The 19,963-nt window shown below is 42.9% G+C and overlaps 1 protein-coding gene across 6 annotated transcripts in view; it reads left to right on the top strand.

The window, feature by feature from the left end:
- TUSC3 (tumor suppressor candidate 3) overlaps window positions 1–19,963 on the top strand; it is a 260,616-nt gene that overhangs the window by 118,004 nt on the left and 122,649 nt on the right. For all 6 annotated transcript variants that reach the window (XM_075930369.1, XM_075930374.1, XM_075930375.1 and 3 more), the window contains one exon: window positions 19,720–19,809. In XM_075930369.1, the coding sequence (XP_075786484.1) occupies window positions 19,720–19,809 (90 nt within the window). The remainder of the gene's footprint in view (window positions 1–19,719; window positions 19,810–19,963) is intronic.

Here is a 19,963-nt window from a genome sequence, read left to right as displayed (position 1 = left end):
GTGAGGTGCACTTCAGATGGCACTGCAGGCTACCTGCTCCCAGACCCTTTTCCCTTTTCCCCTCTCCCTCTGCCCCCTGCTTGCATAGACCTTCACTGCAGAGGATGATGGGGAGATACTTCTTTTGGGGGCAAGAAATCTAAAATACTGTCCTAAATTGTTATGACAAGAGATGAGCTTTTAGAATAAATTGATGCATTAAATGTAATAAGTCAGTGACCAGATGGAATTCACCCAAGAGTTCTGAATAAACTCAGATATGAAATTGCAGAACTACTTTCTCTAGACTCTGTACCACATGACTGGAAGATAGCCTATATAAAACTGTTTTTTTTTTTTTTAGAAGAGCTCAAGGGAAGAGCCTGGCAATTACAGGCCAATGAGCCCAGGATAATTAGCAGAATCTACAGTAAAGAACAGATACTTCAGTTAAGTTGTTGAGTAATAATCAACATAGTTTTTGTAAAAGGAAGTCATGCCTGATAGTCTGTTGGTGGTCTTTGATGGAGTCAACAGGCATGGTGTACAAGGGTAATCTAGTTAAGATGCTGTACTTGTATTTTCAGAAAGTCTTTGCAAGATTCCATGTCAAAGGCTCTTACAGAAACTAAGTAATCATAAGTCAAGAGGGAAGATCCTCTCATGAATCGTTAACGGGTTAAAATATAGGAAACAAAGGATAGGACTAATTGGTGATTTTTCATAGTTGAGAAAAGGCAACAGTGGGGCCCAAGATACTGTTCAGTATATTCCCTAATGAGCTGAAAAGGGGGTTGAACAATCAAGTTTGCAATGATACCAAATTATTCAAAGAAATTAAATCCAAAGCAGAGAGCAAAGGGCTCTCGTAAAACCAGGTGAAACTTTACTTTGTACTTATCTATGTAATGCATACTGGAAAAGTCCCAATTCTTTTAATTATAATAGAATATTGGATTCCATTTCTTGGATGGTCATAGCTAATTGAGAATATGGAAAGACCATGGATAGTTGTCTTAAAATTTCAGCTCAATACATTGCAGGAATCAAAAAGGCTGATAGCTTCTAATGCCATTATCTTAATCCATGGTGCTTTACAGTTGAATACTGTGTCCAGTTCTGGTTTCCACATCTCAAACAGGATATAGTAGAACAAGAAAAGTTTCAGAGAATAGCAACAAAGATGCTCAAGGATCTGGAATTGCTTTCATATCAAGTGAGACAAAAAAGATTAAGAGATTTCTACTTAAAAAGTATGTCTCAGGGGTATATATGGTTGTGAATGATGTGAAAAATTGAATAGGAGAGTGTTACTTTCTCTTTCCCACTATAAAAGAACCTTATGTCACCCAATGAAATTGACAGAAGGCTTAATAGAAACAAGAGGAAATATTTTTTTCAAACAAAACACAACTAACTTGTGAAACACATTGTCATTGGGCATGATGGCCAGAAATATAATTGGGTTCAAAAAAGAACTGGATAGAATTATTGAGGATGGGTCCATCACTGTCTATTAGCCACGGTGGCCAGGGACAGAACCCTTGCTCTGCTGTCTTGAATGCTTCCTTGGGAAACTCTGGTGTGGACAGAATACTGGGAAGATGAACCATAGTTTGACACAGTTTGGAAGCTCATATGTTCTTAACTTGGGCTAGTCGAGATACATTTTAACCAAAAATATTGTAAGGGTTTCAAGTGGCCATTATTGCCATTCTATTGCAGCAACTTAAAGGAAATGGTGGTAACATTTAGTAGTTAATAAGTTAATGAATTAATTTATAATAACGCTAAGGGGAATTAAAAGTTTTTATAAATATATGAACGAGAAAGTGGTACAGAGAAAGAAGATAAATTAAAAAAATGAAGAAAGGAATAAAACGTTTACGAATAGCTGAATTACTCCTTACCTTAAAAATCTGTCTTCAACAAAAGAGTTGAAATGTAGATGCTTAGATGAAAGTAGTTTTTGAGAGAATACTCAAATGAGAACCATTGAGATGGTTTAGATTATTGAATTCTTGGACATCAAGGAAATAAATAAACGTTTTGTTTTACCTCTCACACTCTATTATAGTTTATTGATTTATAATTTCATGGGGCTATAGTAGGCTCAGCAGAAAATGTAGTCTCTGCCACAAATACTTCATAAGATCAATTTTACTTATGAGTAAAGTGAGTATGGAATATAATAAGATGCAACTGCTCTTCCAAAAGTCTAATTTATTTTCTTGCCAAACCAGTGGCACAAATATGAACAAGGTAAAAATGATAGACATATTTATTGCTTAATTTTCAGAGTCCCTCTGCATCAGCAGCTTCCATAAATTAATCAAAAATGGGAGCTGCAGTTGTCCAGTGTGTCTGGAACATTAGACCACTAGAGGATCTTTATCCTTCATTGACACAGAACTGAAGTAGCAAGATGTTAAAGGAAATTTTCAGTGCAAATGCCTTCATCCAAGAAACATGAATATACAAAGACATCAATCCTTGAAATATGGTTACTGATAAGTAAATTCAAGTTTCCTTTTTTCAGGCTGATGTTTTTTGCTTCAACTGTGTAGAGAAAACCATAAATATGTATATACATAGATAATTTTTTTAAAGGAAAAAGTTATTGTAGATGTCCCCCTACCACAGATTTTAGCAAGGAAGTGGGTGAAATAACCGAAGAACTCTAGTTTTTAAATTGCCTGTTCCTCTTTGTGCTTAATCATAAAGAGAGATAATGGCTGACATGAGAAAAGTGTGTAGGGATAAAAGTTAATTGCAAAACTCCAACTGACTTCTCTTGGGGCCAGAATTTTGTCTGTGGCATTATAAGCTCCAGTCACTTATTCTAACACCTCTTGCATCAAAGAAAATTTGGCTTGCTACATTCTGTATTAATTTTGTGTGTGTCATTTCCATATTGCCACTATTTTATTCAGATAATTATTTTAGGTTTGTTACTGAGGCATCCTGAATTTCTGAAGCATTTCAACCTAATTGATACTGCAGTCCTAATTAAATTCCACAAGGATTACTTAAATCATTGCCTACTGTAACCACACATGAATAGTTCTGAGAGAGTAAATTCTAATTCACTCTGTGGCAGAAAGTTTTACAAGACAGCAATATGCAATAAATATTTTTCAGTTTAGAACTTGAACCATAAGGACGTGAAATATTTTGAATGGACTAAATGTTTTTGTGATACTAACAGATGATGCATCAATGCATGCCAAAGCCCTCATGTCTCAAATGAACATGGACAAATATGTATCTGGAATCAGTCTTGCTAACCTTGGTGTTAGTGTTGATAAAGCAGGCATGACCGTTATAAAAATGTATTTTTATAAATGTGTCTAATCTTTCCTGGATAGCTGAGAGTTGCTGCATACATTAATCAAACCTCTGACATCTGTAGTCTACATTGTAAGGTAATATTTAAGCATTTTATTGGAAGTCTCTATGATTGTGTAAATCACCAGACAGAAGAAAGATGTTAACTAAGGTAAAGAGTTGGTCTCCAAAAGGAGTTGAGAAATTCATATACTGAATTTCATATATACTTTATGTGTATTCATTTATACTGTGTCTAACAACAGTCAATCTTGTGTGTAAAAATGATTGAGGTGACAGCTTTTTCTCCATTATCCAAACCAAATTACTTTGTATTGGTTTTGTTGTATGCTGTGTCTATCTAATCTCCATCCTTTAATAGAATCTCCCAGCACTGATCCATACAGTTGCCTGGGTTCCCTCTGATTTCAATAGACCTCCACATAGACACAAGTTTCTACATTAGCAGATCCTTTTGCAAGACTAGACCTTGGATTGCAAATTCTTTAGGGCAGGCACAAGTTCTTGTCTATGTTCAGTAAATGCCTAGCACACTTTAGGTACTATATACAGAGTAATGATGTATGTACATCTTAAAGTGCATTTGCAGGACTCACAACCATAGCTGCTCCTGCTGTTCAGTCAGAGAATTAGCACAGTCCTGTTTGAGTGAGCCATGTCAGCTAGTATCTCACTTGTATTTCAATTCTGTCTCCAGCATCTGTAGCTGGACCTGTGTTACTCCCTGGACTGGGGTGTACACTTCAGAGCACGGACCTCCAGCTGTGCCACCAATTCTGTTCTCCCACCTTCTGGGAGATTCAACAGACCATCTGCTGTTTCTGTACCTGCTGCTGTAGCCAATTGCAGCCTTAAAGTTTAACCCCTTGCCTCATGGGCATACCAGTCTGTTTCAGGCATGCTACTCTGTGGCAAGTGCAGTGCAAAGTGGTGTGAAACCAAGCCCACCCAATACTTTGAATCATGACCCAGGGACTCTCTAGCAGCAGTTGTATGCTATCCTCCTTTTCTCCCCTCTACTGCCTGTGTTCCCTGGGCCTCTTTCCCATGGTTCTTGTGTCATCTTGGCCTTTTTTTCAGGGAATCATGCCAGAGCTCTCCTTTTGCTCTTCTGACCTGCCCAGGACTGTTCTGTCCAAGGTGTTGCTCCTTCTATGGGAGCCAGTCCTTTGCCCTTGCTGGTCAAAGCTAGAATGATACCCTCTCTCCAGCCTTTTTTAAAGGCCCAGCATGTCCCTGATTGGCTGCCTTCTGTCCTTATCCTGATGGGCTCCCTGCAGGCTCTTTTTGTTTGACTACAGTTTTGCTCAACTTCACTATGACCCCTTTCACACTGGAGTAGGACAGCTGCCCCACTACATCATTGTAGTTCTGAATTTTTGTATTTTAATTGGTGCTTAATAAATATTAAAATAGTCAACTACTTCTTCATAAAAGGCCTTGAAAAAGGAGTGTTAAGAAGGCAATAGCCAGTGTCTAGTGAGTCATGCCTAAATAATCCCATACAGAAATGCTGAAACAATTACAAAGTATATTAATAATTTGTAAACAATTTCAGAAATAGTCGGTCTCATAAATATTTTTCTCTTTAGGACATTTTAAACTAATTTATTTGGGGCACCCTGGCAACAGATATAACATCTACAGTAGGCTCACACTTGAAATGTGAAATTTGGCAGTTATGCCTGCTCTCCATTGGCAGCTCTTTTTGAAGCTGATGCAGAGCTGAGGAAGGAATATTGCTATTTTAAGAGTAGTTTTTGCAACTTCGCTCAAATAAAAAATATAACTAGCGGTTTTCCAGACTGCCCTTTGAAAATACCTTCAACAATTGAGTAGCGTCTTCAAAGAGGAGACATGTGAATTTGTGATTTATTGGGGCTTTTGTTGTGAGGTGTGTGAGGCATTTTTTGAGGAAATTTAATTATTTTTCACACCAAGCCATATGCTTCTTTGAAACCATTTTCATACTACACAAACTTCACATTATTGAATTAGTTCAATCTTTCCCACGTGAAAAATTGTATTAAAGGAGTTAAACTTTTTTAACTTACTCTGGAGGGGCTGGGATGTGTGAAAGTTATCTCCTGGTTTGTATGGCTTCTTTAAGTAGAGCAGTAATCTGAGATGCTGACTTGGCCAATCAGACGTAACCAAATCACCTAAGTATACAAATTAAAAAGAGGAAAAAATACATTTTTTTAAAATTTAATTATCCTGCATTATCCTTAATAATGGAAGGATATAATGATATATTCTGTTCTCACTTGCATTCATTTGTATTTTCACTGTGTATATAAGAGCCAAATTTGGCTTAAAAGCTTTTTTCTTTATAATGTGGGAAGCACTTTAATTTTATAACAGTAGAAGATAATGATAAATGCTTTATCTTATTTAGTAACACGTAGAGTGTGTTTACACAGCAAAGTTATTTTGGAATAACATTTGTTATTCCGAAATAACTGTGAGCGTTTACACAGCAAAACCGCTATTTTGAAATAGTGGACGGCTTATTCTGGCTTCTGTTAACCTCATTCTACGAGGAATAATGCCTATTCTGAAATAGATATTTTAGAATTGGGGCTGTGTTGACAGGGAATAGCTGCTATTTCAAAATAGGGGACCTCCAGGCCTTCCCAGGATGCTCTATTGGCCACTGTGTCTAGACTCTATCTCCCAACACCCCTGGAATCCTTAAGGCTGCTGCCTCTGCCGACAGAGTTTGTGGCTCGCAGCAGGTCTGACAGCCCTGAGCCACCCTGCAGTTGCACCTGACTTGATTTTGCCCAGAAATGAGCCAGTCTGATGATGTCATCCAGCCCTCCGCTGTTCCCAGAGAGCAGTCAGACAGCTCCCAGGAGTCTTCCAGGGTCTGCAAAAGACAAGTGCTGCCTTGGTCTGGTGCAGAGATCCTGACCTCATTGAGGTTTGGGGGCATGAGACCAACCTCCAGGATCTTCACACTAGATGCAAGAATGCAGATGTCTATGGTCGGATGGCTAACAGCCTGGAAAGTAAAGGCTACATCCACAGCTGAGAACAGGTGCAGATGAAAGTGAAAGCCCTGCCAGGCTTATGCCAGAGCCATGGAGGGCACCTCCTGATCTGTGGCAGAACCCCAAAGCTGCCCTTATTTTAAGGAGTTTGACCGCATCCTAGGGGTTGGGGCAGACCCCTTCCCCTGGTTTTAGACTCTGGTCTTGAGATTCCCATTGTTATCACGGGGGAGGGGAGAGAACAGCAATGAGGAGCAGCAGCAGCAGGACGTGGACAAGGCCACCATCAGCACACAGCTGACCCGGGGAGCCCCAAAGCCTCCCTGTGGACATGTTCCAGGCATCGTCCGAGCCTGGGGAAAGTACATCGTGTGAGTGCCGTCACTTTCCCTTCATACAGAAGTAGCCAGAGCTGGAGGGGGGTGAGGGAGCTGGGCACACTTGGCTCTTGCTGGCTTCAGATTGTGCAGCAGCCTGTGCACGTGGGAAAATGTGCACACAACCCTAGGGGGCTGCCACAAAGGATCCTTGTGCTATTGGCCATAGGGTGCCTGCCATGCTCCTAACGCCAGGATGGGACACCCTCCCTCCACAAGCCAGGCTAGGGACACACACACACACACACCTCCCCCCCCACTCTCTCAGCAGTCCCGCACATGGCATACAGGCATGCCCACAGTCTTGGGGAAGCACCCACTCCCAGGGACATGTGGGCCCACTGGCCAGAGTGCACATGGCCTTGCTTCAAGCACATTGCCTGTGACAAAACTGAGAACTGTCACTCTCGGTTTGCAAATGGGGGCTAGGCTTCAGGCACTGTGTCCCCTGGAATGACTGAACATATCTCTTTATTCTCCACAGTCAGAACAGCTGTGAGAGGGAGACAGTCAACACCACCCAGGTCAGCCTCCTGGACCCGAGGCATCCAAAGGTGCAACCGTCCCATGGATGAGTACTAAAGGCAGCACCTGATGGCACTCCGAGCCCTGCACCACACCATCCTTGGCTGGGTCCAAGAAGACCTCTAGCTGTGTCAGAAGAGCTGGCGGGAACTGCTTGTGCAGAGCCGCTCCCTGTGCGCTGATGTCCACTTCCTTGTGCAGATCATGATGTCTCTGCTCTATCTCCTGCTTCGCTCCTCCTCCCACTCCCTCTCCTCCTCCTGCTTTTCCTCTCATCCCACTCCGTCAGGGACACCGAGGCCTCCACACCCATGGTGGTGGGATCCATAGAGTCCGGCACCACTCCCAGCTCCAACCCTGAGCCTTTCCTTCCCCTTCCAGCTCTCTCCTCCCTCCTGAAACATTCTCAACACCCTCCCCTTTTTCCACCCTCTCTCCTCCCCTCTTCCAGGTTTTCCCCAGTCTCTCCCCAGTTTCTTTGACCCCACAGTAAAAATACAGAGTGTTTAGTTTTTCAAAAAAAAGTGTCTTTATTTTTTCATCAAGAAAGAGGGAAAAGGGGGGAAGAAAGGGGTAAGTGGAGGGACGGCAGTAAGGAGTGAAGCAGAAGCTCCCAGTGGGCAACCCAGGGGACAGTGTCACTGGTCCCTCCAGGAGAAGCTGTCCCTCAGGGTCTTCCAGATGCACATGGACCATGGTGGGCCTATTGGATGGCAGCCGTGCACGGCTGCTTGCAGCCCCTGCTTATGCAATCAGCCTCTGCTCCCCACCCTGGGAGGAAGGCCTCCCTCTTCTGTTCACAAACATTGTGCAGAACACAGAACACCAGCCACCACATGTAGGATGATGTGCTCCCGAGGTCCAGGCAGAAAAGGAGGAATCTAAACCATGCCTTGAAGTGGCTGAAGGCAGCCTCAATGACCATGTGGGCCCTCCTCAGCCTGACATTGAATACCTCTCCGGAGTAGTTGAGGTGGCTAGGGAGGGTTTTATGAGCCACAGCTACAGGGGATAGGCCTTATCCCCTATCAGGCAGACAGACATGTCCACATCCCTGACCCTAATGTTGCAGTCAGAGAAGAGTTCCGGCATGCAGCTTCTGGAACACACTTGAATTCCTAAAAATACATGCATCGTGTGCCTTACCCAGCCACCCAACATATATGTCTGGCCTGTAGGGCCACCACAATGTATCTCTGCCATTAATGTACATTGATGCCTGATGGTTTGGGGCACAGATAGGGATATGTGTCCTATTGATAGTCTCCTTTCCCCCCCACAGTTGGGGAAGTCCAGAGCATCAAATCCAGTGATGATAGTGTCAAAATCAGCAAGGCAGATGACTCTGTGCAGCAGGATGCTGTTGATCACCCTGACCGCCTGCAGAAGGAGACAAACAGAGAATCACAGGGGTGCCAGGGCTCTTGCTAGTCCCTCCACCTCCTCTATTCTCCTCCCCTTCACTCACCAGGAGCAACCCCCTCCAGTTCCCCCAACCCCTTGCAGCACTTTGTGAGGGCAGGACTGAAGAAACCTTCCCAGAGAGGGGGCTTGCACCACCCCCATTCCCACCTTCTTTCCCTGGGGAAGCCAATTCCGCCCCTCTCCTGGAACAATAGTTCCAGATTGCCATACTTGAATTACCAGGTCTGTGACAGGCAATCTCCCCAGGATGAACTGTTTCCCCATGGATTGGTAGCTATCCATTGTGGAGAGATTCTATAGGGTGATGCCGACATGCTTTTGAAGGGGGATGGCAGGCCTCATGTGCATGTCCTATCTCCTCAGGGCAATGGCGAGCCATTCACAGACCTCCAGGAAGGTGTCTACTGACCTAATGCCCTGCCTGAACTGGTTCTGGATGGTCTTAAATGCAATTCAGCATCCAGTCAGTGTGGACGCGCTATTTGAAAATAGCTAAGCGCTATTTTGAAATACATTTTGTTTGTAGACATGCTATTTCGAAGTAAGCGATTCCAGAAAATCTCCTCTGGAATAGCTTATTCTGAAATGGCTCTGTAGACATAGCCCTAGGCTACGTCTACACTGGCCCCTTTTCCGGAAGGGGCATGTTAATTTCAGAGATCGCAAGAGGGAAATCCGCGGGGGATTTAAATATCCCCCGCGGCATTTAAATAAAAATGTCCGCCGCTTTTTTCCAGCTTTTAGAAAAGCCGGAAAAGAGCGTCTACACTAGCCCCGATCCTCCGGAAAAAGCGTCCTTTTCCGGAGGATCTTATTCCTACTTTGAAGACTACTTTGAAGTAGGAATAAGATCCTCTGGAAAAGGGCGCTTTTTCCGGAGGATCGGGGCCAGTGTAGACGCTCTTTTCCGGCTTTTCTAAAAGCCGGAAAAAAGCGGCAGACATTTTTATTTAAATGCCGCGGGGGATATTTAAATCCCCTGCGGATTTCCCTATTGCGATCTCTGAAATTAACATGCCCCTTCCGGAAAAGGGGCCAGTGTAGACGTAGCCATAGAGTTTGAAGTTTCTGGTGCAGTAGAAATTGTGTGATTTATTGCCAGAATTCTTAGTTCAATTTTATTTGTTTGTTTTATAACAACTCTATACAGTTACAACCACTCTAACTTGCTCTTGTTTCCCTGATTTTTTTTGTTTTAATTTGAGAGAGATAAATAAGAGATTTTTTTCCTTACAGGTGGTGCACTGTGGGAAAACTCGACTCTCCCCTATGCACATTACACAGAGCTCTCTTCCAGCAAATGGAAGGGAGGGAGGGAGGGAGAAAGGACATACTTGACCATAGTTTTTAATAAGAGTGCTTGGCACACTTCAGAGCTTTCAAAGACACTAAGGCTATGTCTGCCCTGCAATGTAAGCCCTGAGTCAGTGGGACTCAAATCAACTTACCTTATGTTAGAGAACCCAGGACTTGAATGTCTACACTTGGGTCTGTCATCTACTTTGTATTACACTGAGCCAAGTCAAAGCAACTGTATCTTAGAATGTGTGGTGTCTACCTGAAATAGGTTCACTGTAACTCTTGACTGTGGTGTAATGTGGGAAAACTTGACTGTCTACTCTGCACATTACATAACGTTTGAATACCAGCACATTCTGTTGAGCATTCATTTTGGTTAGTGACAACTCTTAAACTTCCAGAGCCAGCAACATACAGGAGGCACTTTCTGAAGAACTTATCTTGCTTCTGCATTCATTCCTATGTCAGGAAATGTAAACACTTTCTATAAGAAGCCAGTGAACATTTCAGTGGCATTTTCTGATCCACCAAAAGCCTGACACAATTTAAGAAGGAACAGAAAGAGAATAAAGTAGAGGAAGAGGAATAATCAAACTGACTGATACTTCTCAATGTACTTGGTATAACTCCAAGTAAATTGATGTGAGCAGGGGCTGAACTACTGCTTCTAGTCAACCAGCTAAAAGAAGAGAGCAGCCCTGGGTGTGGATATGCTCACTCAAATTGTTTAGCCCTGCAAAATAATTAACTGTTGATATGTAAATACAGCTCATGCTGGGATTGGGAAGGAATCCAGGGCATGGTTATGTAAATCCAATTACATAACCGTTGAGGATCCGTTGTTCAAATTGAATGTGATGTATTGTAACTAATTTGGGCTCTTGTGAGGTCACAAATCATGCTACCACTAAATGTTGGAACTGTAAAATATGACATCAGTGATTGAAGGAGAGACACCAACATTGTAAGGGGTCTCAAATGAACAAGCCTCTCCTTTCCAGAGCTGAGTGAACTGAGTTGGGGGGAAAGGGCTTGAGCCAGCCTGCTTTATGCCTGCCAAGTATGAGCTGTAAGACTGGTTCAACCTGCTTCCCCCCTCCATCCTCTCCCCCCCTCGCTTGTTCTAAGGATAGACCTAAAGCAGACTCCATCAGGAGTCTTTTTGCCATTCCAGTGGAAGCTGGAATCTTTTGCCAGCCTAGGTGGTGGCTAAAGAGTTGAAATCACTAAGAGCTGAAGTCACTGGTTTGGCCTGGAGCCAGACCCATTGCGGCCAGCAGAGTGTCAGGTGGCCAGTAGGCATAATGGTAGGCGGCCAGCAGAGTGGCTGGTGGGAGCGACCGGCAGGCAGCCAGCAGGGGGCTGGCAGGAGCGACCAGCCAGCAGGGGCAGCACACAGGTGGTATCACATCATGCGCTATGAGGGGAAGTCATCAGAGTGATATGTCTGGGTTCATACTGACTGGACAGAACTGTAAGTGGGACATTTGAAGTGGGGAATGGAGAAAGTGTGGGTATGTGAATGGGACCCTTACATTGTTGGACTGGTGAGCCTGAGAGGCAAGGGACATTGCTCAATCCATTTGAACAGGGATGGTTACTCATGGGTTGGTTATGAACTCTGGTTATGGTATTTTCCCAAGCTAATGCCATGTGACTTCTCTCTTTCATTAAAAGTTCTTTTCTACGCTCAGACTCTGTGCTTGTGAATGAGGAAGCATTGCCTCTCAGAGGCAGCCAGGAGTATGACACCTCCTGAAGTCTCTTCCAACCCTATTATTCTGTGAGACAGTTAGATGTGTGATTTGTCCAAAGGAGGCAGTCATAAAAGATATTCCTAAAGTGATTGCTGCTTTTTTGATTTCATAAGATTGAAAAATTACTTGTACAAGGGGACAGAGCTACAATCAGTGACCCTGGGGACGAAAAGTTTTTTTCTACACTTTCAGGCCCTGCATATTTTGGAGGCCATAATTGTGCCTGTGGGGCCCTAATGGTAAAGGGATATATTATTCTAAGCTGCTGGTTGGAAAACTGGAGTATAAACAGCTGAAGTATTTAGAGAGATAGTGTCTGAACAGCATAACTATGCATGGTGTGGGGTGGCTAGCTGTCTGGGTGGCCAGTTGTCTAAGTGGCCTGTAAAAATGTGCCCTCTTCAAAAATGTGACCATCTGGAATTCCTGCTTCAGAAACTCAGCACTTACCAGCATTCAGTTGTCAGCATGCAGGATTGGATCAAAATTCATGGAGAAATGAATAGGATACTGTTAACTTCCACATGGTTTAATATGTTATGACTACATAAAAACTTGCTGAAATCCAAAGCCTCCCTTTTCCTCACACTCAGCAGGCTGCTGGACAGAATTTCAAACCACAGTCACATTTGGATCAAATGATTTTGTCACCTCTTGACTTCATGGACTGTGTAACTAAAATGGAAATTTTTTTTAATACAACACATTTCTCCAAACACAGAGTATTAACTGTGTCCAAGTAGCTCAATAGATTATAGATGGTTACAGACATAAAAATATCATGTTATTTCTAAGAAACTGCAATGCTCCTAGCAAAAAGATGTGGCTTTCCAGTAAAAAATGCACCTTGCTGCTGGCATACAATTTGACATTACTGTAGTGGTGTACATGATGTTGATTGTGGCTTCTCAGAACTTTGGCATTGGTTCATAGAGTGGAAATCCCACCCATTACTGTATTAATAAATATAAATATGAATATACTCTTACTGGGCTCAGAAGTGACTTCTGTCCAGTCTCTGTTGGTTGCAGACTCTGCAGTGTATTGTTGCTTGTACGAGGGAGGAAAGGGTGCTTCAGTTCCTCTGGGTCTGAATCCAGAATCTGCTGCTGCTGGCTTGCATCACTTCCCATGCTGGCGTTCTAGTACTCAGCTTTGAAACAATCTGCTCCCTAAACTGTTTAGCAGTGCAGTAATTTGCAAAACTTTTAATTTCTGCAATATATGCTAGCATGTCATGTTATTTCTGGTACTCGTACAATTTTGTTGACCTTGCACCAGAGATCAGGCTGTTCTCCCATGACCACAAAACAGAGCAATTTGAAAAATTCTTCTTCTTTTCAATGTCCATTACAAACAGTATTTGTAGCTCAGTGGTCAATGGAGGGGGTTAATGCTGCAGCCATGAGTATTTGCTTCCATTTTCAACAGAGTAAATTTAAGAATCTTGAGATAGAGAGGACGCAGGAATTTAGCTCACAGGATTGTGGGATATATTCTGCAGGTCTCCCAGGATCTGAGTCAAACAGGTGCATCTAAGCTACAAAGCAACAGGGTTTGAACATGGGTCAGGACTTGAACTGGGCTCAGATCTTGTATGCCTGCAGTATTCCTGGACTCTGGGTGAGCGAGATGTTATATGGACGGAAGGTGGGCGGGTGGGGATAGATTTGATCCCAGTCTTTCTTAGCAGCACTTAAGGTATGTTTCTATTCCAAGGAGAGCTCATACACTGCAAATGTGATATCCTTTACTTATGTACCACAGCTCTCTGGTCTTGAATTGTCTGCCCTCTGCTGAGGCCACTTAGAAGTGATTAACTACGACTTAGAACTGTATAGCTTTAATAACTTCCATCCTTGCAACTGTATAGCTTTAATAACTTCCAGGAGCCACAGAGGCAAATTTGAGCTGAATAGAACAGATGGTTTTTCTGCAAAGAGAATACAGGCAGTCCCCGACTTACGCGGATCCGACTTATGTCGGATCCGCACTTACGAACGGGGCTTTCTCGCCCCGGAGGTCGAGGTAGCGGATTGCTACCTGCGAGCTCCGGGGCGAGAAAGCCCCGTTCGTAAGCTGCTCCGGTGCCCCTGGTCTGCTGGAGACCGTCTCCAGCAGACCAGGGGCATCGGGCGGGTTCCCGCACTTCTGAGGCTTTGCGACGGTCCCCAGCAGACCACAGGCACCGCAACTGAAGCGGCAGCAGCGGGCGGGTTCCCCCGCTTCTGAGGTTTTGCCAAAGCAAAGTCTCAGAAGCGTGGGGAACCGCCGCTGCTGCCGCTTCAGTCCCCTGCCTGTGGTCTGCTGGGGACCGTCCCTAGCAGACCACAGGCACCGGGACTGAAGTCGCAGCCGTGGGGGGTCCCGCGCCTCTGAGGCTTTGCCAGAGCAAAGCCTCAGAGGCGCGGCACCCCGCTGCCGCTGCAGCTCTGCTCCCGTATCCCTGGTCCGCTGGGGGGGGGGGGGGCGCGGCTAGTGTGCCCCCCCCCCCCAGCAGACCAGGCTTTTGTTTTGGACCCTGGAGCAGAGCAGCTGGGGCGCTGCCAATTGGTCCTGCAGCGCCTTCTGGGCACTACTGGACCAACCCGGCAGCACCCCAGCTGCTCTGCCCCAGGTCCTGATTCAGCCGCTGCTGGTCAGTTTCAGCAGTGGCTGAATCAGGACGCCTGGGGCAGAGCAGCTGGGGTGCTGCTGGGTTGGTCCAGTAGCGCCGAGGAGCGGTGCTACTGGAGCAACCCAGCAGCACCCCAGCTGCTCTGCCCCAGGCGTCCCTAAGTCAGCCGCTGCTGAAACTGACCAGCGCTGACTACAGGAAGCCCGAGACAGAGTTGCTCTGCCCCAGGCTTCCTGGAATCAGCTGCTGATCAGTTTCAGCAGCAGCTGACTTGGGGAAGCTTGGGGTTCTTAAGTTGAATCTTTATGTAAATCACAACTGGCATCCAGATTCAGCTGCTGTTGAAACTGATCAGTTTCAGCAGCGGCTGAATCTGGACGCCAGTTCCGACTTACATACAGATTCGACTTAAGAACAAACCTACAGTCCCTATCTTGTACGTAACCCGGGGACTGCCTGTAGTTATAAAATTAATTGTTAAATTATTGAATATGGAAGAAATTAGACGATAATACTTTGTTGCATTTGTGTCACCCCTTGTTTTAAATTACTTTTTTTTAAATAGACACAAATATTAATGCTTGTATTTTTGAAAGTTCATGAATGCATCATTAATTTTTATTCCTGTTCTAAATGGTGGCACCAATATCTGCAGAATTCTGTTTGTTCTTAACCTACTCAGGGACTCTAGTGAGTTGTTTTGCATTGCATTAACACACAAGAATGTTAATTAACATCAAAAGCACATAAATTGGTCTTTTAAGCCTGTGGCAATTTTTAATAATGCATATTATTTTTTTAAAGAGCTACTTGTTAAACATAGCCAATGCCTCTTGTACAAAGTGACATTAAGCCTAAATGATGTGGCAGAGCCCGAAAAATATATTGTGGGGGCAAGAAGAGCAAAGAAACTCTCTTTAAAATCCCTAACAGTGGACTTCTGCTCCAAATCTTCTCCCTGCAACTAATCTGGAGGATAGGATCATAATTCAAAATGATCTGGACAAATTGGAGAAATGGTCTGAGGTAAACAGGATAAAGTTTAATAAAGACAAATGCAAAGTGCTCCACTTAGGAAGGAACAATCAGTTTCACACATACAGAATGGGAAGCAACTGTCTAGAAAGGAGTACGACAGAAAGGGATCTAGGGGTTATAGTGGACCACAAGCTGAATATGAGTCAGCAGTGTGATGCTGTTGCAAAGAAAGCAAACATGATTCTGGGATGCATTAACAGGTGTGTTGTGAGCAAGACAAGAAATCATTCTTCCGCTCTACTCTGCGCTGGTTAGGCCTCAGTTGGAGTATTATGTCCAGTTCTGGACACCGCATTTCAAGAAAGATATGGAGAAAATGGAGAGGATCCAGAGAAAAACAAGAAGAATGATTAAAGGTCTAGAGAACATGACCTATGAAGGAAGGATGAAAGATTTGGGTTTGTTTAGTTTAGAAAAGAGAAGACTGAGGCGGGACATGATAACAGTTTTCAAGTATCTAAAAGGGTGTCATAAGGAAGAGGGAAAAAAACGTATTTATCTTGGCATCTGAAGATAGAACAAGAAGCAATGGGCTTAAACTGCAGCAAGGCAAGTTTAGGTTGGAGGTTAGGAAAAAGTTCCTAACTGTCAGGGTGGTTAAACACTGGAATAAATTGCCCAGAGAGGTTATGGAATCTCCATCTGTGGAGATATTTAAGAGTAGGTTATATAAATGTCTATCAGGGATGGTCTAGACAGTACTTGGTCCTGCCATGAGGGCAGGGGGCTGGACTTGATGACCTCTCGAGGTCCCTTCCAGTCCTAGTATTCTATGATCAGGGAGGATATAGGGCAGGGCGAGCAAGGTGGCCGCCCCATGCCCCACACTTCAAGAAGCCTGACTCCACCGCGCATGTGCCGTGGCAAAGGGGGGCCCCGTGAAATGGTCATTTGCCTCTCTCTGTGATTCCTGTCACAGACCAAAGCTATCTCAACCTGTCACACTCCCCAGTGTTTCAGCTGTAGGGCATTAAGTTTCTTTTCATCTGTAAATGGCATGTAGCAAGCAAAAAGTAAAAGATTAGAGGAGGGTCACGAGAATCCCAAATGATCAGAGTTAGGCCTAAGGCTGCTGCAGGAAATGTTTGCCCAAGCAGAGTTTCGGGTCCATTGGAGCTTAGTGTAGATACATTGCCTGCTCTTAGAACTCTCAAGGGGAAAACAGCCCAACTTAACAAGTCCTCTTTCTCTTCCTGCCAAACTGTCATGGTTCCATTGTGACAGAGCTCCTAAGATGCACAGGAGGTAAACATGTTAAATGCAAATTGCTCTACAGATGGATGAGTGCAAATATAAATGTGCAAGACAAATCACAAGTTACTGTGTTATTCAGTGAGTAGGAGAAACCTGGAAAGCTATAATTCTGGCACAGACCTAGATATGATATTGGAGAGCAAACTAGATAAAACCTTAGGTGTGTTTGAAAATTCAGTCTTCAAAATTGTACAGGCATATATAGAAACAAAAATAGATCAATGTGATTTGGAGCTATATAACCAGAAGTATGAAAAATAAATGCATAATATTTATAAGCGTTAAAGATATGCTTGGAATATGATATTCTGTTTGCATATTTTACAAAGTTTTGAAGCATATAAATGACAATGATAAAGGGAAGTATGGTTTGTGGTAGTAATGGGATGAATAAAAATGGGAAAATGATCTTGAACGTCAAGGAAAAATATTCCTGAAAGCAAGATCCATAGAAGTATTAAATAGTCAGTTAAGTAAAGTGAAGGAAGCCCTTTCTTTTGGGGCATTTAATCTTAAACGTAGCCCAAAAAACCTAGAAAATGTATTGTAGAAAACAAAGCTACATTGACAAGAGACTAGATGATCTAAATATCTTTTCTATCTCTCAGTGAAACTTTCCATTTTGTGCTTACTTTATTGGATTTTGCACACATTGCTTCACATTTATAGATTTATGATTAAAATTATTTACTCTGTGGGAACACAGGAAACATCCTGGGTTTTGTAAATATTCTAGGCATTCTAATACTGGAGTCAAACTTAAGTTGCCATGGCATACCCGTGCAAGCTGAAATTCCCTATTTAGGAAGAGAAAAGGTGACTCCTATTTACCATATACAGAAGTTAGAGCTGAGAGGATTATATAGTATTCCACTAGACATTGTGCTTCTGAGATTCATAACCCTTATTGTATTGTTTCTGATATATATAATAGTTCTGTGCTGCCTAATTTTTGCATACATAATTCAAGGCTAAAAGATTTAATTGTTTCAGACTTCTACTTTTGAACACCCTCTCCCCCATAATGCTTTGCTAAGATTTATATTTGTAAACTATGCATCCATTTTTCAGAGGTATCCTGGAAAAACCCTTTACCCAATACCCATACTGAGAGAAGGGGTGGGCATACTTGGGAAAAAGTGGACAGGCTAGGGACCTGGAATGAAACATGCATTCAGATGTAGATTCTTCTAATGAATTTTATTAATGAGAGAAGCCATTTAGATAAATCATCTTTTTATTAACATTTTCTCATTTTATAAATTTAAATTCAGTTACTAGAAATAAGGTGGCCTGTATTTTAAAGAACACATTATCTTATGGACTTTTTTCTGTTGGAAATTACCACAATACGAGGACGATAGTGTATATTTGTGTTTTGTCATATCAGAGTTAACACAATCTCTAATGATCTGTGGTATACTTTCAGTTGAAAAATTTAAGATGTTTAAAATATAAAAATATTTTATTCTGTATACATTGAATTATTTTGTCATCCTATATATACAGATTTGGTCCCAGAGACTATAACAAAAATATCACAATTTAAAATTTTCACAAGGTGACCATTACAGAGATTCCACTTTCAGAGAGTCAAAATTTGTAAATCTTTTGTATCATCTTCAGTCTCATCTTCCTTGTTATCTTCCTTGCTTAAAAACATCTGCTAACTCCTGCATGACTCATCCATGGAATCACAAAGGAAATCCATCTGCAGGCTGCGTGAGCAAAATATGAAAATAATTGTTGATTCTTTTTCTCCAACAATAGAAACCTAGTATTCCCTGATGTCAGTTTTTGATACGGAGTGCGAAGCACTGGCACTGAATTTAAGCCCAGTTAGAACTTTGTCTCTTTCTACATCATAGCAATAAACTTTGATTTGATATAAATTTAGTTTGGTCCAGCCTGGAGTCCACTACTTCATCCAAATTCGCTCCCAGAACCCACATCTCAATACTTTGGCAGGCGAGTGTGTGTGCAGAAGGGGGCTTCAGGCTGAAGCAGAGTGTTGCATGCAGGACAGGGTGAGGACTGTAGGCTCTGGGAGTTTGGCGTCTCGCTCAGTGGATAGGGATTAATGCTGCCATCAGGAAACACTAAAGGTGGCTCCCAGTTGGCAGTGCAGAGGGGCTCAGGCAAGCTGCCTCTCTGCCTGGCCCCATGCTACTTCTGGAAATGCTGGCTGAGTTTAGGCACCCTCTGTGTGCAGCCCCTGAAGAGGGAAGAAGGTCTCCACATGCTGCACTGCTGCCTGGAGCCAAAAAGGGTGTATCACGTTGGCCAGCTCCCAGCCAATGGATGCTGCTTTGGCAGTCCTGAAATCAGACATAACGTCGACACAACTCAGCAGTTTTGTTGACTCTGGTAAACCTCATTTTACGAGGCATAACGTCTTCTGTCGACAGAGTTTCTGTCGACAGAGTTTCTGTACTTTGCGTCTACACTACCATGTCGACAAAGCAGCTTGCTTTGTTGACAGAACTGAATGTAGTGTAGATGCTCTTTGTCGACAGTATCTGTCGACAAAACTTCTGTTGACAAAAGCCTGTAGTCTAGACGTACCCTAAAATTGCCCATGTTCAAGATATTGACCCTTCACCCAAGCCTCCATGTTCTGGTCTTTCCTGTGGACTTTTGTCTCAAAGATATTCATCCCATTCCTGGCTAAGTGAGCTGCATCCCCACTCATCAGTCCTTCTTTGGACAGCATCTCAGAATCAAGAAACCTGATGCTGTCTCAGTGACATGCACTTTCTTTCTGTGCAACCATATACATGAGAGAAAAAATAAGACTGAGATGTGCAATATTCTGTCACTTTCAGTTTTGGTCTGTGATCTCATTGACTTTCTACTATTCACTTCACTGTAAGCAGAATTATACCATAATTGAACACTTCTGAAAATCCCATTATTAGACTCTAATAGATGCGTCTATTTGTTTGAACATGTAAAGTCATCAAGTTAAAATTAAGGGTCCCCACAAAACAAACGTATTTTCAGTTTTAGTGCCCAAAAGAAAATTAGGCTCAGTGAATGTAATACAGAATTATCTGGCTTTACTTCTTTGTTTTCTAAGTTTCATATTTTTTCTTATTTTTCAGTGTGTTGTATTTGCTATGACTTCTGGTCAAATGTGGAATCATATCCGGGGACCTCCATATGCTCATAAGAATCCTCAGAATGGACAAGTGGTGAGTGAATTTTTTGTATCAGTATCTAAATTGACTTTATTGCTGCAGAGTTCTGCAAATCTAAAGAACAATGGGATAAAAGATCAAGATCGCAATTCAGAAAATTGGAATACTGGAGTTCAACAGTTAAATTTTCAAAAGCACTGTGTGCCCA

Source organism: Pelodiscus sinensis, chromosome 5 (genome assembly GCF_049634645.1).
Source record: "Pelodiscus sinensis isolate JC-2024 chromosome 5, ASM4963464v1, whole genome shotgun sequence".
NCBI lineage: Eukaryota > Metazoa > Chordata > Testudines > Trionychidae > Pelodiscus > Pelodiscus sinensis.
This window is presented reverse-complemented; position numbering and strand designations above follow the sequence as displayed.